Source organism: Kogia breviceps, chromosome 5 (assembly GCF_026419965.1).
Source record: "Kogia breviceps isolate mKogBre1 chromosome 5, mKogBre1 haplotype 1, whole genome shotgun sequence".
Lineage (NCBI taxonomy): Eukaryota > Metazoa > Chordata > Mammalia > Artiodactyla > Physeteridae > Kogia > Kogia breviceps.
In genome coordinates, this window is record NC_081314.1 from 3879563 (window position 1) to 3905582 (window position 26020).

The 26020-nt window shown below is 39.8% G+C and overlaps 2 protein-coding genes across 13 annotated transcripts in view; one reads left to right on the forward strand and one right to left on the reverse strand.

The window, feature by feature from the left end:
- Positions 1-23795, forward strand: part of IGSF10 (immunoglobulin superfamily member 10) — a 51405-nt gene extending 27610 nt beyond the window's left edge. The window contains exons 7-8 of the mRNA XM_059064187.2: positions 378-1275; positions 19048-23795. Of these exons, the coding sequence (XP_058920170.1) occupies positions 378-1275; positions 19048-20956 (2807 nt within the window). The 3' untranslated portion in view covers positions 20957-23795. The remainder of the gene's footprint in view (positions 1-377; positions 1276-19047) is intronic.
- MED12L (mediator complex subunit 12L) overlaps positions 23795-26020 on the reverse strand; it is a 324289-nt gene continuing 322063 nt past the window's right edge. For all 12 annotated transcript variants that reach the window (XM_067033573.1, XM_067033579.1, XM_067033576.1 and 9 more), the window contains one exon: positions 23795-24961. In XM_067033573.1, coding sequence (XP_066889674.1) covers positions 24909-24961 — 53 coding nt within the window. In that variant the 3' untranslated portion in view covers positions 23795-24908. The remainder of the gene's footprint in view (positions 24962-26020) is intronic.

A 26020-nucleotide genomic window follows, 5' to 3' on the forward strand; every position in this document is an offset into this window, starting at 1 on the left:
ACATCAACATCAGATTTCTCCAAGACTCAAACAATTAATATCCTTATTTGATATATGCATGGCTTTCTGCTCATTAGAAGGTTTTAAAACATATGTTAAGACCATGTTTTGGAAATGCTTTGGAAGCAGATCCAAAGAAATTGTGCACGGTCATTGTGTTGAAGCATCTGGCTTTTACATTAAAATTAGGGTTTAAAAAAAAAAATCCAGAAATAACTTCAGTAATCTGAAGACTAGGTGTCTTAATTTTAAATATATTTTTTTCCCGGCAGCCTAACAAAAAGATAGCTTTCCTCTTGAGACTTCCACGTGAGCAATTTATGTTTACTACCTAAACTTTGATGACCTATGGCTATAAATTTCTTTCTTCTTATCAGGACTTGATTTGTCTCAAAGGAAACAGAAGAGCAGGTTCCAGGTGCTCCCCAATGGGACCCTGTCCATACAGAGGGTGGACATTCAGGACCGTGGACAGTACCTGTGCTCGGCATCCAACCCGTTCGGCACAGACCGCCTTCATGTCACCTTGTCCGTGGTTTCCTATCCCCCCAGGATCCTGGAGAGACATACTAAGGAGATCACAGTTCATTCCGGTAGCACAGTGGAACTGAAGTGCAGGGCTGAAGGGAGGCCCAGCCCTACAATTTCCTGGATTCTTGCAAACCGAACAGTGGTCTCTGAATCATCTGAGGGGAACAGGCAGGCCCTGGTGACATCTGACGGAACGCTGGTCATCCACAAACTCAGCATCTATGACAGGGGCTTTTACAAATGCGTGGCCAGCAACCCAGTGGGCCAGGATGCACTGCTGGTTAAAATACAAGTTATTGCGGCCCCACCTGTTATTCTAGAACAAAAGAGGCAGGTTATTGCAGGGACTTGGGGTGAAAGTTTGAAACTGCCCTGTACTGCAAAAGGAACTCCTCAGCCCAGTGTTCACTGGGTCCTCTCTGATGGCACTGAAGTGAAACCATTACAGTTCATCAATTCCAAGTTCTTATTTTCAGATGGAACTCTGTTCATAAGAAACTTAGCCTCTTCAGACCAGGGCACTTATGAATGCATTGCTACCAGCTCCACTGGCTCAGAGAGAAGGGTGGTAATTCTTACAGTGGAAGAACGAGAGACCATCGCCAGGACAGAATTTGCATCCCAGAAATGGATGGAGGTGAATCTGGGGGACAAATTACTACTGAACTGCTCAGCCATTGGGGAGCTGAAACCGAAAATAATCTGGAGGCTACCATCCAAGGCTGTCGTCGACCAGTGGCACAGGTAAACCATACCTTTCTGTTGAGATTATCTTATTTATTTAGCCGTACAACTTCTGAAGTGGTAAAAGGGGTAGAGCCAGAGTAGCAGCAGTGTTAGAGAGCACATAGACTCTGCACAGAAAAGTAACTCGTTCTAAAGAAAACCTAATCGTTTTGTGACTAATACAAAATAATACAAATTATATAAAAACCAAGTTTCTTACATGCCATACTCTAAGGGCCAGCTACTTCCTGAGTTTATATAGTTAAGAAGGATAAAAAAAAATCTCATTTGCTTCCATACTTGTGACAGTTTTAAAATGGTACCTGTGTAAATGTATTTATAATTTTTCTATCCAAAAATAAGAGGGAATGTTGTAAAGCAACCAAGTTCTGGAGAGATGCACTTCATTATTTCACTCTCCAGAGTCTCCTGGTAAAGCATTTTCAATTGTAGTGCAATCTATACTTAATTTATTCTACCCTAAAACTGCAAAGCACTTTATGAAGGTCACAACATTAAGGCCTTCACAAAGTGAAATGTATTCAGGAGCTCCGATCACTCTGACGGTATCAGACACATATACACACATACACACTTTCTCTAATGTCTCCCGTTACAGGCATATTAATAGTGATTTTTAACTGTTTTCTGTACAGGTTAAATCTCTTTGAAAAATAAGTTTATGAGCATTAATTTTTGCCATTTTACATGACTTCATACAATGATATTTCATAATATGACAGAAAAGATGGGAATGAACATTTCCATTTTATATGTTTATTTTTAACAGATCTTTATTGGAGGATAATTGCTTCACAATACTGTGTTAGTTTCTGTTGCACAACAAAGCAAATGAGCCACAGGCATACACATGTCCCCATATCCTCTCCCTCTTGCGTCTCCCTCCCATCCTCCCTATCCCACCCCTCTACGCATCACAAAGCACAAAGCCAATCTCCCTGTGCTATGCGGCTGCTTCCCACCAGCCAACTATTTTATGTTCGGTAGTGAATATATGTTAATGTTGCTCTCACTTTGCCCCAGCTTCGCCCTTCCACCCCATGGCCTCTAGTACATTTTCTATGTCTATCTCTTTATTCCTCCCTGCAACTAGGTTCATCAGTACCATTTTTTTTTCAGATCCCATATAAATGCATTAGCATATGGTATTCTCCTTCTGACTTACTTCACTCTGTATGACAAACTCCAGGTCTATCCACCTCATTACAAATAACTCATTTTCATTTCTTTTTATGGCTGAGTAATATTCCATTGTATATATGTGCCACATCTTCTTTATCCATTCATCTGTTGATGGATACTTTGGTTGCTTCTATGTCCTGGCTATTGTAAATAGAGCTGCAATGAACATTTTGGTACATGACTCTTTTTGAATTACGGTTTTCTCAGGGTATATGCCCAGTAGTGGGATTGCTGGGTCGTATGATAGTTCTATTTGTAGTTTTTAAAGGAACCTCCATACTGTTCTCCATAGTTGCTGTATCAATTTACATTCCCACCAGCAGTGAAAGAGGGTTCCCTTTTCTCCACACCCTCTCCAGCATTTATTGTTTGTAGATTTTTTGATGATGGCCATTCTGACCAGTGTGAGATGATATCTCATTGTAGTTTTGATTTGCCTTTCTCTAATGATTAATGATGTTGAGCATTCTGTCATGTGTTTGTTGGCCATCTGTGTATCTTCTTTGGAGAAATGTCTATTTAGGTCTTCTCCCCATTTTTGGATTGGGTTGTTTGTTTTTGTTTGTTATTGAGCTGCATGAGTTGCTTATAAATTTTGGAGACTAATCCTTTGTCAGTTGCTTCATTTGCAACTACTTTCTCCCATTCTGAGGGTTGTCTTTTGGTCTTGTTTATGGAATCCTTTGCTGTGCAAAAGCTTTTAAGTTTCATTAGGTCCCATTTGTTTATTTTTGTTTTTATTTCCATTTCTCTAGGAGGTAGATCAAAAAGGATCTTGCTGTGATTGATGTCATAGAGTATTTTGCCTATGTTTTCCTCTAAGAGTTTGTTAGTGTCGGGCCTTTCATGTAGGTCTTTAACCCATTTTCAGTTTATTTTTGTGTATGGTGTTAGGGAGTGTTCTAATTTCATACTTTTACATGTAGCTGTCCAGTTTCCCAGCACCACTTATTGAAGAGGCTGTCTTTTCCCCACTGTATATTCTTGCCTCCTTTATCAAAGATAAGGTGACCATATGTGTGTGGGTTTAACTCTGGGCTTTCTATGCTGTTCCACTGATCTATATTTCTGTTTTTCTGCCAGTACCATACTACCTTGATTACTCTAGCTTTGTAGTATAGTCAGGGAGCCTGATTCCACCAGCTCTATTTTTTGTTCTCAAGATTGCTTTGGCTATTTGGGGTCTTTTGTGTTTCCATACAAATTGTGAAATTTTTCATTCTAGCTCTGTAAAAAATGCCAGTGGTAGTTTGATAGGGATTGAATTGAATCTATAGATTGCTTTGAGTAGTAGAGTCATTTTCACAATGTTGATTCTTCCAATCCAAGAACATGGTATATCTCTCCATCTATTTGTATCATCTTTAATTTCTTTCATCAGTGTCTTATAGTTTTCTGCATACAGGTCTTTTGTCTCCTTAGGTAGGTTTATATCTAGATATTTTATTCTTTTTGTTTCAGTGGTAAATGGGAGTGTTTCTTAAATTTCACTCTCAGATTTTTCATCATTAGTGTATAAGAATGCCAGAGATTTCTGTGCATTAATTTTGTATCCTGCTACTTTACCCAATTCATTGATTAACTCTAATAGTTTTCTTTTTTTAAAAACATTAATCAACTTTTATTTATTTACATCTTAGATAGGATTTGACAGCTCTTTTCTTGGGCTTGTAATTTCTTGACTTCTACTTCCTTCCCCAAGCCTTGGATTTTGAGTTTGCATTCTCCTTAAGAGTCTTCCATTTGCTTACCAGAAGAATGTCCAACATTATAAACTGTTGCCATTTGATGTTGGTCATTGTTTCGCACTGTGGAAGGCACTATTTGGCGACTTGCAGAAATTGAGGTATGAGTTCACTTTTCTTTTTTTAACATCTTTATTTGAGTATAACTGTTTTGCAATAGTGTGTTAGTTTTTCCTTTATGACAAAGTGAATCAGTTATACATATACATATGTTCCCATATCTCTTCCCTCTTGTGTCACCCTCCCTCCTGCCCTCCCTATCCCACCCCTCTAGGTGGTCACAAAGCACAGAGGTGATCTCCCTGTGCTATGCGGCAGCTTCCCACTAGCTATCTAATTTACATTTGGTAGTGTGTATATGTCCCTGCCACTCTCTCACTTCGTCACAGCTTACCCTTCCCCCTCCCCATATCCTCAAGTCCATGCTCTAGTAGGTCTGTGTTTTATTCCTGTCCTTAGCAGTAATCTCTTCATGACATTTTTTTTTCTTAGATTCCATATATGTGTGTTAGCATACGGTATTAGTTGTTCTCCTTCTGACTTACTTCACTCTGTATGACAGACTCCAGGTCTATCCACCTCATTACAAATAACAGTTTCATTTCTTTTTATGGCTGAGTAATATTCCATTGTATATATGTGCCACATCTTCTTTATCCATTCATCTGTTGATGGACACTTTGGTTGCTTCCATGTCCTGGCTATAGTAAATAGAGCTGCAATAAACATTTTGGTACATGACTCTTTTTGAATTATGGTTTTCTCAGGGTATATGCCTAGTAGTGGGATTGCAGGTTCGTATGGTAGTTCTATTTGTAGTTTTTAGAGGAACCTCCATACTGTTCTCCATAGTTGCTGTATCAATTTACATTCCCACCAGCAGTGCAAGAGTGTTCCCTTTTCTCCACACCCTCTCCAGCATTTATTGTTTTGAGAGTTTTTGATGATGGCCAATCTGACCAGTGTGAGATGATATCTCATTGTAGTTTTGATTTGCATTTCTGTAGTGATTAACGATGTTGAGCATTCTTTCATGTGTTTGTTAGCAATCTGTATATCTTCTTTGGAGAAATGTCTATTTAGTTCTTCTGCCCATTTGTGGATTATGTTGTTTGGTCTTTTTTTATTGAGCTGCATGAGTCGCTTATAAATTTTGGAGACTAATCCTTTGTCAGTTGCTTCATTTGCAACTACTTTCTCCCATTCTGAGGGTTGTCTTTTGGTCTTGTTTATGGTATCCTTTGCTGTGCAAAAGCTTTTAAGTTTCATTAGGTCCCATTTGTTTATTTTTGTTTTTATTTGCATTTCTCTAGGAGATGGGTCAAAAAGGATCTTGCTGTGATTGATGTCATAGTGTTCTGCCTACGTTTTCCTCTAAGAGTTTCATAGTGTCTGGCCTTACATTAAGGTCTTTAACGCATTTTGAGTTTATTTTTGTGTGTGGTGTTAGGGAGTGTTCTAATTTCATACTTTTACAGGTAGCTGTCCAGTTTTAACTCTAATAGTTTTCTGGTAGCATCCTTAGGATTCTCTATGTATAGTATCATGTCATCTGCAAACGGTGACAACTTAACTTCTCTTTTCCAATTTAGATTCCTTTTATTTCTTTTTCTTCTCTGATTGCTGTGGCAGAAACTTCGAAAACTATGTTGAATAAGAGTGGTGAGAGTGGGCAACCTTGTCTTGTTCCTGATCTTAGTGGGAATGGTTTCAGTTCTTCACCATTGAGAACGATGCTGGCTGTGGGTTTGTCATATATGGCCTTAATTATGTTGAGGAAAGTTCCCTCTATGCCTACTTTCTGCAGTGTTTTTTTCATAAATGGGTGTTGAATTTTGTCAAAAGCTTTCTCTGCATCTATTGAGATGATCATACGGTTTTTCTCCATCAGTTTGTTGATACGGTGTATCACATTGATTGACTTGCATATACTGAAGAATCCTTGCATTCCTGGGATAAACCCCACTTGATCATGGTGTATGATCCTTTTAATGTGCTGTTGGATTCTGTTTGCTAGTATTTTGTTGAGGATTTTTGCATCTATGTTCATCAGTGATAGTGGCCTGTAGTTTTCTTTCTTTGTGACGTCTTTGTCTGGTTTTGGTATCAGGATGATGGTGGCCTCATAGAATGAGTTTTGAGAGTGTTCCTCCCTCTGCTATCTTTTGGAAGAGTTTGAGAAGGATAGGTGTTAGCTCTTCTCTAAATGTTTGATAGAATTCGCCTGTGAAGCCATCTGGTCCTGGGCTTTTGTTTGTTGGAAGATTTTGAATCACAGTTTCAATTTCAGTGCTTGAGATTGGTCTGTTCATATTTTCTGTTGCTTTCTGGTTCAGTCTCAGCAGGTTGTGCATTTCTAAGAATTTGTCCATTTCTTCCAGGTTGTCCATTTTGTTGGCATACAGTTGCTTGTAGTAATCTCTCATAATTTTTTGTATTTCTGCAGTGTCAGTTGTTACATCTCATTTTTCATTTCTAATTCTATTGATTTGAGTCTGCACCCTTTTTTTCTTGATAAGTCTGGTTAGTGGTTTTATCAATTTTGTTTATCTTCTCAAAGACCCAGCTTTTACTTTTATTGATCTTTGCTATTGTTTCCTCCATTTCTTTTTCATTTATTTCTGATCTGATCTTTATGATTTCTTTCCTTCTGCTACATTTGGGGTTTTTTTTTTTTGGTTCTTCTTTCTCTAATTGCTGTAGCTACAAAGTTAGGTTGTTTATTCGAGATGTTTCCTGTTTCTTAAGGTAGGAATGTATTGCTATAAACTTCCCTCTTAGAACTGCTTTTGCTGCATCCCATAGGGTTTGGGTCGTTGTGTCTTCATTATGATTTGTTTCTAAGTATTTTTTGATTTCCTCTTTGATTTCTTCAGTGATCACTTCGTTATTAAGTAGTGTATTGTTTAGCCTCCATGTGTTTGTATTTTTTACAGATCTTTTCCTGTAATTGATATCTAGTCTCATAGCGGTGTGGTAGGAAAAGATGCTTGATACGATTTCAATTTTCTTAAATTTACCAAGGCTAGATTTGTGACCCAAGATATGATCTATCCTGGAGAATGTTCCATGAGCACTTGAGAAAAATGTGTATTCTGTTGTTTTTGGATGGAATGTCTTATAAATATCAATTAAGTCCATCTTGTTTAATGTATCATTTAATACTTGTGTTTCCTTATTTATTTTCATTTTGGATGATCTGTCCATTGGTGAAAGTGGAGTGTTAAAGTCCCCTACTATGATTGTGTTACTGTCAATTTCCCCTTTTATGGCTCTTAGTATTTGCCTTATGTATTCAGGTGCTCTTATGTTGGGTGCATAAATATTTACAGTTGTTATATCTTCTTCATGGATCGATCCCTTGATCATTATGTAGTGTCCTTCTTTGTCTCTTGTAACAGTTTTTAATTTAATGTCTATTTTGTCTGATATGAGAATTGCTACTCCAGCTTTCTTCTGATTTCCATTTGCATGGGATATCTTTTTCCATCCCCTCACTTTCAGTCTGTATGTGTCCCTAGGTTTGAAGTGGGTCTCTTGTAGACAGCATATATATGGGTCTTGTTTTTGTATCCATTCAGCCAGTCTGTGTCTTTTGGTGGGAGCATTTAATCCATTTACATTTAAGGTAATTATTGATATGTATGTTCCTATTACCATTTACTTGTTTCGAGTTTGTTCTTGTAGGTCTTTTCCGTCTCTTGTGTTTCTTGCCTACAGAATTTCCTTTAGCATTTGTTGTAAAGCTGGTTTGGTGGTGCTGAACTCTCTCAGCTTTTGCTTGTCTGTAAAGGTTTTAATTTCTCCATCAAATCTGAATGAGATCCTTGCTGGGTAGAGTAATCTTGGTTGTAGGTTTTTCTCCTTCATCACTTTAAATATGACCTGCCACTCCCTTCTGGCCTGCAGAGTTTCTGCTGAAAGATTAGATGTTAACCTTATGGGGATTCTCTTGTGTGTTATTTGTTGTTTTTCCCTGGCTGCTTTTAATATGTTTTCTTTGTATTTAATTTTTGATAGTTTGATTAATATGTGTCTTGGTGTGTTTCTCCTTGGATTTATCCTGTATGGGACTCTCTGTGCTTCCTGCACTTGATTGACTATTTCCTTTCCCATATTAGGGAAGTTTTCAACTATGATCTCTTCAAATATTTTCTCAGTCCCTTTCTTTTTCTCTTCTTCTTCTCGGACCCCTATAATTCGAATGTTGGTGCGTTTAATGTTGTCCCAGAGGTCTCTGAGACTGTCCTCAGTTCTTTTCATTCTTTTTTCTTTCTTCTGCTCTGCAGTAGTTATTTCCACTATTTTATCTTCCAGGTCACTTATCCGTCCTTCTGCCTCAGTTATTCTGCTATTGATCCCATCTAGAGTACTTGTAATTTCATTTATTGTGTTGCTCATCATTGCTTGCTTCCTCTTTATTCCTTCTAGGTCCTTGTTAAATGTTTCTTGAATTTTGTCTATTCTATTTCCAAGACTTTGGATCATCTTTACTATCATTATTCTGAATTCTTTTTCAGGTAGACTGCCTATTTCCTCTTCATTTGTTAGGTCTGGTGTGTTTTTATCTTGTTCCTTCATCTGCTGTGTGTTTTTCTGTCTTCTCATTTTGCTTATCTTACTGTGTTTGGGGTCTCCTTTTTGCAGGCTGCATGTTCGTAGTTTCCGTTGTTTTTCGTGTCTGTCCCCAGTGGCTAAGTTTGGATCAGTGGGTTCAGTAGGTTTCCTGGTTTGGGGGATTAGTGCCTGTGTTCTGGTGGATGAGGCTGGATCTTGTCTTTCTGGTGGGCAGGTCCACGTCTTGTGGTGTGTTTTGGGGTGTTGGTAGCCTTATTATGATTTTAGGCAGCCTCTCTGCTAATGGATGGGGCTGTAGTCTTGGTTGCTAGCTGTTGGGCATAGGGTGTCCAGCACTGTAGCTTGCTGGTCCTTGAGTGAAGCTGGGTCTTGGTGTTGAGATGATCTCTGGGAGATTTTCGCCATTTGATATCACGTGGAGCTGGGAGGTCTCTTGGGGACCAGTGTCCTGAAGTTGGTTCTCCCATCTCAGAGACACAGCCTTGACACCTGGCTGGAGTGCCAAGAGCCTTTAAACCACACGGCTCAAAATAAAAGGGAGAAAAAAATAGAAAGGAAAGAAAGGAAGGGAGGGAAGGAAGGGAGGAAGGAAGGATGGGAGGAAGGAATGGAGGAAGGAAGGGTGGAAGGGAGGAAGAGAGGAAGGAAGGAAAAAAGAATGAAAGATAAAATAAAGGATAAAATAAAGTTATTAAGATAAAAGATAATTATTAAGAAAAAATTTTTAAAGAGGAAACAAAAGGTATGGTCAGAACCCTAGGACAAATGGTGAAAGCAGAGCTATACAGACAAAATCTCACACAGCAGCACACACATACACACTCACAAAAAGAAAAAAGGGGAAAATAATAGTGTATCTTGCTCCCAAAGTCCACCTCCTCAACTTGGGATGATTCGCTGTCTATTCAGGTATTCCACAGATGCCGGGCACTTCAAGTTGATTGTGGAGATTTAATCTGCTGCTTCTGAGGCTGCTGGGAGAGACCTTCCCCTCTCCTCTTTGTTCGCACAGCTCCTGGGGTTCAGCTTTGGACTGGCCCCGCCTCTGCATGTAGGTTGTCTGAGGGCGGCTGCTCTTTGCTCAGACAGGATGGGGTTAAAGGAGCAGCTGATTCGGGGGCTCTGGCTCACTGAGGCCGGGGGGAGGGAGGGGTACGGGTGTGGGGTGAGCCTGTGGCAGCAGAGGCCGGCGTGACGCTGCACTAGCCCGAGGCGCGCTGTGCGTTCTCCTGGGGAAGTTGTACCTGGATCCCGGGACCCTGGCAGTGGCGGGCTTCACAGGCTCCGGGAGGGGAGGTGTGGAGAGTGACCTGTGCTCACACACAGGCCTCTTGGTGGCAGCAGCAGCAGCCCTAGCACCCCATGCCCGTCTCTGGTGTCTGCGCCGACAGCCGCAGTTTGCGCACGTCTCTGGAGCTCCTTTACATGGCATGCTTAATCCCCTCTCCTCACACAACAGGAAACAAAGAGGCAAGAAAAAGTCTCTTGTCTCCTCGGCAGCTCAGCGCCCATTTGTGGTGCTCCTTGCAGCAGCGCGCTTAAACCCCTCTCCTCCCTGTCTCTTTTTGAATTATGGTTTTCTCAGGGTATATGCCCAGTAGTGGGATTGCTGGGTCATATGGTGGTTCTATTTTCAGTTTTTTAAGGAACCTCCATACTGTTTTCCATAGTGGTTTTATCAATTTATATTCCCACCAACAGTACAGGAGGGTCCCCTTTTCACCACACCCTTTCCAGGATTTCTTCTTTGTAGAGTTTTTTGATGATGGCCATTCTGACTGGTGTGAGGTGATAGATACCTCCTTGTAGTTCTGATTTGCATTTCTCTAACAATTAGTGATGTTGAGCATCTTTTCATGTGCCTCTTGGCCATCTGTATGTGTTCCTTGGTGAAATGTCTCTTTAGGTCGTCCGCCCATATTTTAACTGGATTGGGTTTTTTTGATATTGAGCTCCATGAGCTAGTTTGTGTATTTTGGAGATTAAGCCTTTGTTTATTGTTTCATTTGCAAATATTTTCTCCCATTCTCAGGGTTGTCTTTTTGTCTCGTTTATTGTTTCCTTTGCTGTGCAAAAGCTTTTAAGTCTAATTAAGCCCCAGTTGTTTATTTTTGTTATTTCTGTTACTCTAGCAGGTGGGTCAAAAAAGATCTTGTCGTGGTTTATGTCAAAGAGTGTTCTTCCTGTTTTCCTCTAAGAGTTTTATAGTCTCTGGTCTTACATTTAGGTCTTTAATCCATTTGGGGTTTATTTTTGTGTATGGTGTTAGGTAGTAGTCTAATTTCATTCTTTTACATGTAGCTGTCCACTTTTCCCAGCACCATGTGTTGAAGAGCCTGTCTTTTTCTCCATTGTACATTCTTGCCTCCTTTGTCATAGATTAGGGGTGCATAGGTGCGTGGGTTTCTCTCTGGACTTTCTATCCTGTTCCATTGACCTATATTTCTGTTTTTGTGCTAGCACCATACTGTCTTGATTACTATAGCTTTTTGGTATAGTTTGAAGTCAGGGAGCCTGATTCCTCCCACTCTGTTTTTCTTTCTCAAGATTGCTTTGGCTATTCGGGGTCTTTTGTATTTCCATACGAATTGTAAATTTTTTGGTTCTAATTCTGTGAAGAATGCCATTGGTAGTTTGATAGGGGTTGCATTGAATCTGTAGACTGCTTTGGGTAGTATACTCATTTTCACAATATTGATTCTTCCAATCCAAGAACATGGTATATTTCTCCATCTGTTTATATCATCTTTGATTTCTTTCATCAGTGTTTTATAGTTTTCTGAGTACAAGTCTTTTGCTTCCTTAGGCAGGTTTATTCCTAGGTATTTTATTCTTTTTGCTGCAGTGGTAAATGGGAGTGTTTGCTGAATTTCTCTTTCTGATTTTTCATTGTTGGTGTATAGGAATGCCAGAGATTTCTCTGCATTAACTTTGTACCCTGTTACTTTTACCAAATTCATTGATTAGCTCTCGTCCTTTTCTGGTGGCATCTTTAGGATTTTCTATGTATAGTATCATGTCATCAGAAAACAGTGACAGATTTCCTTTTCCTTTTCCAATTTGTATTCCTTTCATTTCTTTTTCTTCTCTGATTGCTGTGGCCAGGACTTCCAAAACTATGTTGAACAAGAGTGGTGAGAGTGGACATCCTTGTCTTGTTTCCTGATCCTAGTGGAAATGCTTTCAGTTTTTCACTGTTGAGTATGATGCTTGCTGTGGGTTTGTCATACATGGCCTTTATTATGTTGAGGTAGTTTCCCTCTATGCCCATTTTCCAGAGAGTTTTTATCATAAATGGGTGTTGCATTTTCTCAAAGGCTTTTTCTGCATCTATTGAGATGATCATATGGGTTTTATCCCTTAATTGGTTAATGTGGTGTATCACATTGATTAATTTGCACATATTGAAGAATGCTTGCATCCCTGAGATAAATCCCACTTGATCATGGGGGTAGGATCCTTTTAATGTGCTGTTGGACTCTGCTAGCATTTTGTTCAGGATTTTTGCACCTATGTTCATCAGTGATATTGACCTGTAGTCTTTTTTGTGATATCTTTTTCTGGTTTTGGTGTCAGGGTGATGGTGGCTTCGTAGAATGAATTTGGGAGTGTTTCACCCTCTGCAATTTTTTGGAAGATTGTGGGACGGATCGGTGTTAGCTCTTCTCTAAATGTTTGATAGAATTGGCCTGTGAAGCCATCTGGTCCTGGGCTCTTGTTTGTTGGAAGATTTTAAATTAGTTTCAATTTCATTACTTGTGATAGGTCTGTTTATATTTTCTAATTCTTCCTGGTTCAGTCTTGGAAAATTGTACCTTTCCAAGAATTTGTCCATTTCTTCGTGGTTGTCCATTTTATTGGCATATCGTAGTTTGTAGTAGTCTCCTATAATGCCTTTGTATTTCTGCAGTGTCAGTTGTGATTTCTCCTTTTCCACTTCCAATTTTATTGATTTGTGTCCTCTTCCTTTTTTTCTTGATGAGTGTGGCTAATGGTTTATCAATTTTGTTCATCTTCTCAAAGAACCAGCTTTTAGTTTTATTGAACTTTGCTATTGTTTTCTTTGTTTCTATTTCCTTATTTCTGCTCTGATCTTTACGATTCCTTTCCTTCTGCTAACTTTGGGTTTTGTTTGTTCTTCTTTCTGTGGTTCCTTTGCGTGTAAGGTTAGATTTAGTTTAGATTTTTCTTGCTTCTTGAAGTAGGCTTGTATAGCTATAAACTTCCCTCTTAGAACTGCTTTTGCTGCATCCCATAGGGTTTGGATCACTGTGTTTTCATTGTCATTTGTCTCTAGGTATTTTTTGATTTCCTCTTTGATTTCTTCAGTGATCTCTTGGTTACTTAGTAACGTATTGTTTAGCCTCCATGTGTTTCTGTTTTTTATGTTTTTTTTCCTGTAATTGATTTCCAATCTCATAGCATTGTGGTCAGAAAAGATGTTTGATATGATTTCAATTTCCTTATCTTTTCCAAGGCTTGATTTGTGACCCAAGATGTGGTCTGTCCTGGAGAATGTTCCATGTGCACTTGAGAAGAAAGTGTGCTCTGCCACTTTTGAGTGGAATGTTCTATAAATATCAATTAGATCTATCTGGTCTCTTGTGTCATTTAAAGCTTGTATTTCCTTATTTATTTTCTGTTTGGATGATCTGTCCATTGATGTAAAGGAGGTGTTAAAGTCCCCTACTATTATTGTGTTACTGTCCATTTCTCCTTTCATGGTCTTTAGTGTTTGCCTTATGTATTGAGGTCCTCCTATGTTGGGTGCCTTAACATTTATAATTGTTATAACCTCTTCTTGGATTGATCATTATGTAGTGTCCCTCCTTATCTCTTGTAACAGTCTTTATTTTCAAGTCTGTGTTATCTGATACGAGTATTGCTACTCCAGCTTTCTTTTGATTTCCATTTGCATGGGATATCTTATTCCATCCCTTCACTTTCAGTCTGTATGTGTCCCTGAAGTGGTCTGACGTGGGTCTCATGTAGACAGCATATAGATGGGTCTTGTTTTTGTATCCATTCAGCCAGTCTGTGTCTTTTGGTTGGGGCATTTAATCCATTTACATTCAAGGTTATTATTGATATGTATGTTCCTATTACCATTTTCTTAATTGTTTTCGGTTTGTTTTTGTGGGTCTTTTTCTTGTGTTTGCCACTTAAAGAAGTTTCTTTAGCGTTTGTTGTAAAGCTGGTTTTGTGGTGCTGAATTCTCTTAGCTGTTGCTTGTCTGAAAAGCTTTTGACGTCTCCATTGAATCTGAATGAGATCCTTGCTGGGTAGAGTAATCTTGGTTGTAGGTTTTTCTCTTTCATCACTTTAAGTACATCCTGCTACTCCCTTCTGGCCTGCAGAGTTTCCACTGAAAAATCAGCCGATAACCTTATGGGGATTCCCTTGTATGTTATGTTTGGTTTTTCCCTTGCCATTTTAAATATTTTTTATTTTAATTTTTGTTAGTTTGATTAATATGTGTCTTGGTGTGTTTTTCCTAGGGTTTATCCTGTATGGGATTCTCTGTGCTTCCTGGACTTGGGTGACTATTTCCTTTCCCATGTTAGGGAAGTTTTCAACTATAATCTCTTTTAAGTGTTTTCTCAGACTCTTTCTTTTCCTCTTCTTCTTCTGGGACCCCCTACAATTCGAATGTTGGTGCATTTTGTGTTGTACCAGAGGACACTGCGATTGTCTTCAATTCTTTTCATTCTTTTTTTCTTTATTCTGCTCCTCAGCCATTATTTCCACTATTTTGTTTTCCAGCTCACTTATTCGTTCTACTGCCTCAATTATTCTGTTATTGATTCCTTCTAGTGTACATTTCATTTCAGTTATTACGTTGTTCATCTCTGTTAGTTTGTTCTTTAGTTCTTCTAGATCTTTGTTAAACATTTCTTGTATTTTCTCAATCTGTGCCTCCATTCTATTTCTGAGATTCTGGATCATCTTTACTATCATTACTCTGAATTCTTTTTCAGGTAGATTGCCTATTTCCTCTTCATTTATTTGGTCTCGTAGGTTTTTGCCTTGCTACTTCATCTGTGACATATTTTTTTGCCATCTCATTTTTTTTTTTTTTTAAATGAGTGGGATTGTGTTCCTCTCTTACTGGTTGTTTGGCCTGAGGCTTCCAACACTGGGCTTTGTAGGCTACTGTGTAGACCTGGGTGTTGGTGCTGAGATGAGGAACTCTGTGGGGCCTCACTCCGATGAATATTCCCTGAGGTCTGAGGTTCTCTGTTAGTCCAGTGGTTTGGACTCAGAGCTCCCACTGCAGGAGCTTTGGCCCACCTTTGGGCTCATGAACCAAGATCCTGTAAGCCACCTGGGGTGTCAAAAAAAAAAAAAACACAAAAAAACAAACACAAACAAAAAACCACAATAACAAAGTAAAAAATTAGACTAGGAAACCAACAGATATGTTAGGAATATAAAAATAAAAATATAGATGAATCAACAACCAGAAGGTACAACAGTACCACAATAGTGAAAAAGAGGAGGAGGGATAAAGAAAAAAAAGGCTGGAAAAGGCCTTGGCTGTGGAGGGCAGGGTCTAAGCAAGGCTGAGGTTTGGGTGGTGGGCGGGGCCAATGCTCAGGACCACTGACAGGGCTGGAAAAGGCACTAGGGGCTGTGGGGTGGGGTGGGGCTTAGGCTCAAGTAACAGAAGGGGCCCAGGTGTGCCCCCCACCCCTGCTCTCAGAGGGCAGCGGACCTCACCTGAGAGCCCAGCAGGCTTTCTGGGCTCAAACGCTCTCTGCTCCTCTCCCGCTCCTCCCAGAGGGCCCCTCCCGCCTGCCTCTCCTGATCTCCCCGGCCTCAGGGTCACTGATCCTGCCTGGCCTCCACTTCACCTCCCCCCACCTCAGTCCCCCTACGTCCTACCAGTTCACTTTGGGGTTCCTCCCATCTCCTTAGGTGTCAGAGTCCCCTACCAGCAGCCAGTAGTAGGTGCCATAGTTGTGGGGAAACGCTAACTCTGCATCTTCCCATGCTGCCATGTTGACTCAGCCTCCATGTTTATTTATTAATAGAAAATATCCATGCAAGAGAAATTATACATGAGTTTATGCTTAAAAGAATAGATTTTTTTTCTAGTGTCAAACTGTAAGTTGGTAACGGATACAGTTAAGGAATTTAACTTGTGATCTTTAACGCCAAAGTAAATGTTAATTTTCAAGCTGTTCAAATAAGTCATGAAAATTACCTAAATTTTAAATTGAAATTTAGATTTAAAATTTAAAAATGCTGAGTTACAAAATGTAAACTTCTCAAGTCAAATGTTTATGCTTGTTATCTACCATACGTATACCCATTTGTAGCATCAAATATTTTCAATAGCTTACCAATTTTTGTATATAATAATATCAGCATGTCTATTTAATCACCCTGCATGCAGCACATGAGGGTGATTCTCATTTACCCAGAGACTGCTCATTATTCTGTGTAATTCTGAATACAATTTCACTACCCATGCAGAAACCAGTGCAAGAAGTGTAGAAGGCATTACACTTGTGATGGGAGTAACAGATAAATTTCTTACTTTAGGTTGTAAAAACAATGTCTAAAATGTTTACCAGGCATTAGGTCAGTTTTTAAGAATGGAAGAGGTGTGAAAAAATGTAAGGGGATGTCTTAAAAAGTTAATCCAAAGGAATGTCTACAACACATTAGCATCTCAGAATAAATCTCGACCAATAAATCTCGACCTAGGTAGTCCGAGAAATTTTTCAGAGTTTGATAGCAGAGGTATTAGGTAGGCTGTTTATATTTTGTTTTGGGAAAGCACTTATGGAACACAGAAAGATTGTTCATATTTTGGAAGAGGCAACAGTGTGTAAGATCACAGATGCTATCACAGGTCCACTAGAGGTACTGTCATTCTTCTCTTTTATAATGAACTACAACTTGTTTGCTAACTGAACACTTCAGTGATTATTCTGCAACTAACCCACTCAGGCAAGAATACTCTTTACTTAGATGCTTTAGATGTCAAGAGAAATTAAAAGGGCACTTCTGCTGTTAAAAAAAAAAAAAAAGTCCTTCCTGTTGCCAACTTCTTGGCTCTGTAAGTCTGAATTTATTTTAGATTCTAAAAATTTTTTCATCATAGCTATGCTCATCCAAGTCTATTCCACCATCAACAACATAAGCAAAACTTTTTACTTTTTTAGAGCCTAGTTGTCAGCCGAACGTTGTCTTTTCTGAATTTCAATATGACTTACGTGACCTATGCTTCAGGCCAGAATTGTGTTTCCTCTTCTTTGGAACCTTGCTTCTCATGACCTGGGGGCTTGTTACAAGAATAGAAACTCAGGCCCCATCCCAGATGGGCAGAATCCGAATCTGCATTTTAAAAAGATCCCCAGCTGAATCACAGGCACGATAAGGTCCAAGAAACACTGCTCTAAAAGACTGCAGATGCCTGCCTGTGCATTAATTTTCATAAAGAATTCCCTTTCTTTTACTCAGGGAAAACTTCCACTTTCAAAAGTAAATCTTCCCTTAAAAATAACAGTTTATAAAAGGAAACAGTTACAGTTCTCTTTTTGTATATTACAACTTCCAGATGCATCAGATTTTGGGGTGAGGAAAGGTCATTCTGAGTCATTGGTTGTCAAAGGGTTGTCCTCCTACCAAGAGCATTAGCATTGCCTGAGAACTTGATTCCGCTTCTGTGTTTTGACACACAATCTGTGTTCTTAAAAGCTGTCCAGATGATTATAGCGCATGATTAATGTTCATTGAGTCACCTGGGAAGTTTGTCAAACAGTGGGTTCCAGGATCCCTGGCTAGATCTGTTGGATCAGAATCTCTGAACAGTGAAACCAGGAAATATGCATCTTAAATTAGACCCCGTGTAATTCTGATGCCGGTGATGAGGGAACTGCATTAAGTACCAAGATTTAGAGCAGTGGTTCTTAGACTCTGCTGCACATGAGAGTCATTTGGAAAACTGAGTCCTGAGGCCAAGGTCACACTCCACACCAATTAAGTCAGAAATTCTGGAGGTGGGACCCAGGCAACAGCACTATTTTATACAAATGATTTTAATGTGCACCCAAGTTTGAGAAACAGAGCTCTTCGAAAGCATTAGGAAAGAATGATAGCAGTTGGCAGTGTAGCATGGTGAAAAGGGCAGGTTACTACGTCTGTCTAAGTATCTTTTATTTCTTTTTTTGGCTGTATAGTGGGGAACTACCTGAAGGTTAAAAAATAAATGCAAAGACCTTCGTAATTTCTGTTCCTTTTATGAAGTGCATCCATTATGATGACCTTCCTTTGGTTTATGTGCAAGACAAGTTCTTTCCAGGCTTGAGGGGGAAAAAAAAAAAAGAATATCAGCACTTGTAAGTTGTCCTACAACAAATACTCTTCCTACTTACGGTATGTTTTCTTGAAGGTAAAAAATGACTTGAGGCTGTTTGACTTGCTTAGCAGTTATGCTACGAAAGGTCACCCACACTTTTCTCTCTCGTTTTACCCACCTGCTTAGCTCATGTTGCCAAAAAACTAGGAAGAAAAACATGTACGGAGATTTCCACCTATGGATGTTTTTGATTGCGTTTTTAGCAGTTACTCAGTTTCCACGAATCCTTTTGAAAAACTAGATTTAGTTTTACCAGGAAAGATCTGCCACCTGATGGTTCAATGTGGTAATAGCAGGCTGTGTGGTGGCTTGAGAGAGAAAAATGGTCTTGATGCAGTTCAGTATAATACAGAGACCAGAGTCACGGTACAGCTGCCTGCAGAGACAGATGCCTTAGTAAGCTTCTAATGTGTCTTTCCTTGGCATTTTCTCTTTATAAAAAAAAAAAAAGTAAAACTCATTTTCTAACCAAATAACTGATTACTAGTATCTCTTGAAAAAGGAAACCCTGGTATCTTTTCTAAGCAAGTAAATTTGTATGAAAGTTGTTCTTTACTGACGTATATCACAAAATGATCATTTGATGTGTAAAGTGGTCAAGACAGTCATGGGTCTAGGAAGCTGGTATTTCTAATATTCTCGGCACCATTAAAATTCTTTTTAATTGAAATGCAAAGAAGATTCATTTGAAGTCCATCTAAGACATACTGCTTGTCTGCACTAAATCATATCTGTTCAGCTAATTTCAAGTTTCAGAATAGCTTAATAGACAGTGATTTTAATTCCATTGCAACAGTTTAAGAAAACGTCCATGAAGCTAATCCTGTGTAAATCAGGTAAGTCTCCCACCCCTTGCTAATACCTGCACACTCAGTCAGTCTCTTCCTTCCTCAGAACGGGCAGCCGCATCCAAGTCTACCCAAATGGATCCCTGTTTATCGGATCAGTAACAGAAAAAGACGGTGGAGACTACTTGTGTATGGCGAGAAACAAGATGGGGGACGAGCTGACCCTGACGCACGTCAGCCTAAGACGGAGACCTGCCAAAATTGACCGCCAGCAACATTTTAAAAAGCAAGCGTTTCACGGGGAAGAATTCCAGGTCGATTGCATGGCTTCCGGCTCACCGGTGCCCAAGATATCCTGGAGTCTGCCTGATGGGACAATGATCAATAATGCCATGCAGGCCGACGACGGGAGCCACGGCCCCACGAGGTTCACCCTCTTCGACAACGGAACCTTATACTTCAACAGAGTTGGGATGGCAGAGGAAGGAGATTACACGTGCCATGCCCAGAACACTCTAGGGAAGGATGAAATGAAAGTCCACCTAACAGTCCTAACAGCCGCCCCACGGATCCGGCAGGGTCACGAGGCCCACACGAGAGTCAAGGCTGGAGACGCAGCCGTCCTCGACTGTGAGGTCACTGGGGAACCCAAGCCAAAAATATTTTGGTTGCTGCCTTCCAGTGACATGATTTCATTCTCCAAGGACAGGTACACGTTTCATGCCAATGGGTCTTTGTCCATCAACAGAGTGAAACTGCTTGATTCTGGAGAGTACGTATGTGTGGCACGAAACCCCAGTGGGGATGACACCAAAATGTACAAACTGGACGTCGTCTCCAAGCCTCCGTTAATCAACGGTCTGTATACAGGTAAAACCATCATTAAAGCCACGGCGGTGAGGCACTCCAAAAAACACTTTGACTGCAGGGCCGAAGGGACACCGTCCCCTCAAATCATGTGGATCATGGCAGACAGTATTTTCCTCACAGTTCCGTACTATGGAAGCAGAATCACAGTCCATAAAAATGGAACCTTGGAAATCAGGAACGTGAGGCTTTCAGATGCAGCCAATTTTACCTGTGTGGCTCGGAATGAAGGAGGAGAGAGCGTGCTGGTGGTACAGTTAGAAGTACTGGAAATGCTGAGAAGACCGACATTCAGAAACCCACATAATGAAAAGATCGTCGCCCAGCTTGGAAAGTCCACAGCACTGAATTGCTCTGTTGATGGAAACCCACCACCTGAGATAATCTGGATTTTACCAAATGGCACCCAATTTCCCAAGGGACCACACAATTCTCAGTATCTAATAGCAAGTAATGGCTCTTTTATCATTTCTAAAGCGACTCGGGAGGACGCAGGAAAATATCGGTGTGCAGCAAGAAATAAAGTTGGCTATATTGAGAAATTAATTGTATTAGAAATTGGCCTAAAGCCAGTGATCGTCACTTACGCACGAGGAACAGTTTACACCATCAGTGGGGACACTCTGTCGTTGCGCTGTGTCTCTTATGGAAGGCCTAAGCCACGTATCCAATGGACTGTGCCAAGTGGTTATGTGATCGACGGGCCTCAGATCAGTGGAAAATACGTACTGCATGAAAACGGCACCTTAGTCATCAAAGAGGCAACAGCTTATGACAGAGGAAGCTACGTTTGTCAGGCTCAGAACAGTATTGGCCACGCCCTGATCACTGTTCCAGTCAGGGTTGTAGCCTACCCTCCCCGAATTACAAACCGCCTACCCGGGAGCATCCTCACAAGGACAGGCGTGGCCGTTCAGCTCCACTGTGGGGCCCTGGGAGTCCCCAAGCCAGAAATCACATGGGAGATGCCTGACCACTCCCTGTTCTCAGGGGCACACAAAGGGACGACACGTGGAACTCACCGTTTTCACCCACAGGGTACCCTAGTCATTCAGAATCCTCAAACCTCCGATTCTGGGATATACAGGTGCACAGCAAAGAATCCGCTTGGAAGTGATTACACAACAACTTATATCCAGGTAATCTGACAGGAAATAAAACTACCTGAACAAAGTCAACATCTGGACAGAATTTACTTTTTGGAAGAAGTTTAATCAAAGGCAGCCATAGGCATGTAAATGAATCTGAATACACTTACAATATTCAATTTATAATGGACATGCAAAAAAAAAAAAGGACTTGTAAATAAATGCATTATGAACTGATACTGATTTTTTTTTTTATAATGGATCTCAAAACAAACTTTTAACTTAAGGCACTTTTATTTTGCCAACAAATAACAATGAACATTAAGAGAAAACGATCGACCATAAAAATAACAAGCGGCTAATGTACCTGAATTCTTCATTAAAGAATGGACTTTTTTTTTTTTCTTTCATTACCATTTGCCTAGTGTCCACCTTCTATTAATCAATGTTACAAGCATGGCGCTGAGGACAGACACAATGGAAAATATGATTGACTCTGTGGTCGATGTATATTTGCCATCCTGATGTATAAATACTGTGGTCAGTTTATAAATATTTTACCAAAACCCACAGAAAATAAGCGCGAAACTGTTTTATGATTCACCATTTTGTGCACCCTGAAAATTTTCATTGATGGGGAATACAAAAAACAAGTTTTAATAACTGCATTTAAAAATAAATGCAGGCTGAATTTCCACTTGTAAAAAAGCAACTTAACACCTGCACGTCATAAAACTTCAAAATCTTGCTCTAGGCCCCCTGGTTTGGAACTGTTTGTTTATAAGGAAAATTTTCTTAGGAGGAATCATTGCTCTATGAGCATTTATTCTATAAGGTGATAATCCTTTGTGACAGGGAAATGTTTGGGAAAATCTAGACCGAATACATATAATGGAGTTTCACTGTAGTTAACATTTGATCAACCCTATACAAAATGTTGCTTTTTGTAATTCACTGAATTTATTTATATTACATGCTTAATTCAACCTGAATTAATGTCAGGGACAATATGATTCAGCTTTTCTAACTCTAGAGGCTAGGATTTTCCAGTGTAATTTCTCCAGCATCTGTTCAAATATTTGCCTATTATTGAAGAAGACTTACAGGAGACTTAATAAATGAAAAAGAAGGAAATGCCATAGGTCTTGCTCAGATATCTCAGCACACAAAACCGAGAACTACATTTTTCCCTGTCAATCAGTTGAGACAGATGGGGGGTACTCACGTCATTGTGTTTTCATCACACCAACTTTCAGCTCGCCCCACACCTAAAGGGGTGACCTGATTCCTACATTCTTTGATGTTGGTATCCTGTGGCCACAAGCGGTCAAAGGATACTCGTTCTAACAGTGATCTCATTCTACTTCCCGACCAAGAGGAATAAAAAAAAGAGGACAAATGTAACCCTATTAGGAAGAAGCCTATTATGTAAACAGGTATATCTCAGGGCTTCTTATGTCCAACACCATCCTATTTCAAAGTCTTTACAGGGGAACTGGGGTCTCCATCTTATCCTAAGATAATTTCCTCTTTGTCTCACCAAGCAAATTACCAGGTTCTGCCGAAGGATAGGGCTTTCCTCTGTGATCATTTCAAGACAAACCAATGCATATTCTAAAAAAGAAAAAGAAAACTCTCAGGAGAGAGGATTAAGTGGGAGGAAATACGGTAAGAATAGATTGAAAATTGCAGTTTCTCTCTGTATAGGACACAGGGGAAAACCAGTTCTAGGTTTTTCCTCAACTCTCTGTAGAAATCGTTGAATTATAGGGCCTTACCATATCTTAGCTTTCCCACCTATAAAAGAGACGACGACAAAAAGCTATGCCCCACAGCTTTCAAGTGCAAAATGATTAATAAATTAATTTCACTAACTTCTGCAAAATATAAAGTGCATACAAATGCTATGCAATTATAACACTCATTCTTGAAACAGTCTTAAGACTTCTGTTTGCAATACTGAGCTACAAATATATATATGGTTCAAACTGAAAAGTGGCATTTTAAACGCCAGTAATTCTTGAGAAGAAGTAAAACAACAATCAGCACAGAACATGACTGGTACTCACTACGCACGACATTCACATTTCAGTTGTTTTGCCAAGGCAGTCATTACATGACAGATTACTTTGAAGGAAAAAATAACTTCATGAACTCTAAGTATGACTCTCAAGAGGGAAAAAACCAAAGACCAACCAAAAAACCCCTGATATACAAAACCAGCTGAAATGTCAAGATTCATCTTCTGAAAGCAGATAGAACATGTTAATTTAGTGAAAAGAATGGTCTTTAATGTTTTGGCAAAGTCTTTTCCAGCCCAGAGTAAACATGAAATGAGCGGGCTGGAGCAAAATCGTTTCACAGTGTACAAAGCAGTTCACATGGATGCTGCCACAGCAAAGTAAGCGGACATGTATTTGAGGTCATTTGCATGAGTCAAACTTTGCAATGAGTAACTCACCTGGGAAGATATAAATTATTTATATAATGATTTGCAAAGGAAATGATCTACTAAAGTTGTACCAGCTACGTTTAAAAAAAGTAGTTCTACATGGTTTGCTCATTGTAGACAAATCTATTCACAGTATGCTCGACTACGTTACATGTAAATTCATATGGCAAAAGAAAATGAATTAACACAGAACATGGGAAAATATCCCCCACATGTTTTAAAATGCCCTGCAATTTTCACATTCAAAATTTTATGCATCTAAATCTAAAAAAATATTATATGGAATACTCTTAAGTTACACAAACTGATAATAATTTACTGTATTTTTTACTCTAATAGGAGCAAATTACCACATACTTGAACAAAGTTAAAATAGTTACTATTTCTTTATAATAAATTTGATGTATAATTTACTTTACTTGTGCTTTTTGCACCAATTTATAAATACAGTATATGCAATACACAACCAAGACAGACACCAACATTAATAGTTAAATTCAAAATAGCAAATACTTACTTACCATACAAAATAAACAGCAAATACATCTCTTATGAAAACCAGAGCCCCCCTGGACTTGGGGCCCAGATTCTCTGGAAACCATGTCAAGTTTGAGCACTGTGGAATCTCAGGCCAGCTGCGAGATTTTTTTCTCAAGTTGGCATAAGGTTCAGGAGAACCGAAACTGGACAGTCATTTTTGCCAAATCTGGCAAATAATTGGAACAATTCCACTGTGGTTCGTTCCGGCCTTTAGAATTTACATGTTGTACCTTCACAAAGACTCTGGTCAATGATCTCGCCACTGAAAACAAATTTAGTAGTACAGCTACTTCTAACAGGCTTCCACGTACCTTAGGGTGGCTCTCACAGAAGCCTTGGTTTAAGTTCTTGGTCTAAGAAGTTTAAGTACTAAGCAACAATCTGTTTCAGCACCTTTTGACCACAACAAAAGCAAAGAAAAATCCTACATAAATAAGAACAAAGTTCATAAAGTGCTTAAGAAATTACAAACATTTCAAATTAGAGTGATGCAAATAAATGTCCATTTCGCCACCAAACGTGAATGCAGAATAAATGGGTCGCTTTCCTGTCAAGATCTGACATGCCTTTCACATCAGTAGTTTGGTCCGGCACAGTGTGCAAACCACCCCCCCCCCCCGCAAACAAAACAAAAAAACCCCCCAAAACCAAAAAAACCAAACTTCATCATTAATGAATACATAAATATTTCAAATCCACCATAATCCATTCTTTCTATAACTACGAGATTCAATAAAAGCACAAATTTCAAAAGGTCTGCTACCAAACTCTTCCTGGCGTAGGCCCACATGATCCACATTTTTAAACCTACTTTCAAACTGAATGAAACCAAACCAAACCACACCTTATCCCTTAATTTTTTGTTTAAACACCTTTGTATGAAATGTAGCATCAAATATAGGAAAACGCCAAAGAAATGAAAGAACAGAGGGACGTTTCTAAAGATGACTAATGCATTAAATGTGATTTTCTGTTTTTCAGTGCAAACAAAAAACTCCATGTCTTTGTCCTCTTCCAGCCTCAGAAGTGTGAAGGGTGCCCGTAGGGAGTCACTCCTTGCTGTGGCTGGTTACCTAATGAGAGAAAGAAAACCCAATAAAACTGCAGGTGCAGAATTATGCCACAGGTCGATGGCACGCTCTAGTCACTGCTCCTCTATTCCCGAGGCTGGCACTGAAAGCAGACTGACTGCTCAGGAAGTATAACACTAGCCCAGACACCTGTGCGGCCAAGGTCTTAATACCACTGCTCGGTTCGTTCCGCAGAGGGGCCACCTCTACACCAGAGTCCCACAACGGCCAGCAAGAGGCCTTGGGGTGAGGGTCATTGGCCCGTCAAAAGTCCGGATCCCTGAGCTAAGAAACATCTCAATACTAACATAAAAAAAGGACTCTAAGGATCATAAAACATGAAAAGTTCTGGAAACTTCATAAAAGCACATCGGAGACTCTACTTTAACACTGACTATGCTATAATAGGTGAGAGAGAAGTAGCTTGAAAGGGGCAATTTTCTGCACATGGCCATGGATGCATCAGAGAGAACCACACAAGAGTGCACGCACGGCAGAGAGGGCCTGTGTGTGTGACGCGAGTGTGCGCCTGTACACGTGCGTCTATGCGCCTGGACAAATAAAGAGCAGCGAGTGGGTTCAAAAAAATGACACAGGCTTAGACATAGCTACTGCTTCCACAACTCTGGGGGGACTGTTCAAATCCAAAGGCCCCCATTCCCATGGATTATGGCATAAATGCAGCCGGCTGGAGCCGTGCAGTGGGCAGCTCAGCTCAGTTGCCCTTATTCAACAAAGGAGGCCGGCATCACTGCTCGTGTCAGGCATCAGAATATATGTTGTGGTTAAGAGGTGGGCTCGGGAAGGAGACAGTCTGAGTTTTAGTCCCAGCTGCTAGTAACCTTGGGCAAACAGGAAAATGTCCCTGTTCTTTAGTTGTTTCCTCGTCTGTGATACAGGAATAGCAATAATACCTCGTCGCATGAGGTGGTTTAGGAATCAAGCGAATTAATACGTGTAAAGTCATGGGTCCAAGAAAGTGCTCCAGAAGTGATGGCAACCCCCACCCCCAAAAAAACAAAAAACCAAAACAGAACAAAAAACTGCATTCTGTGAGCCCTT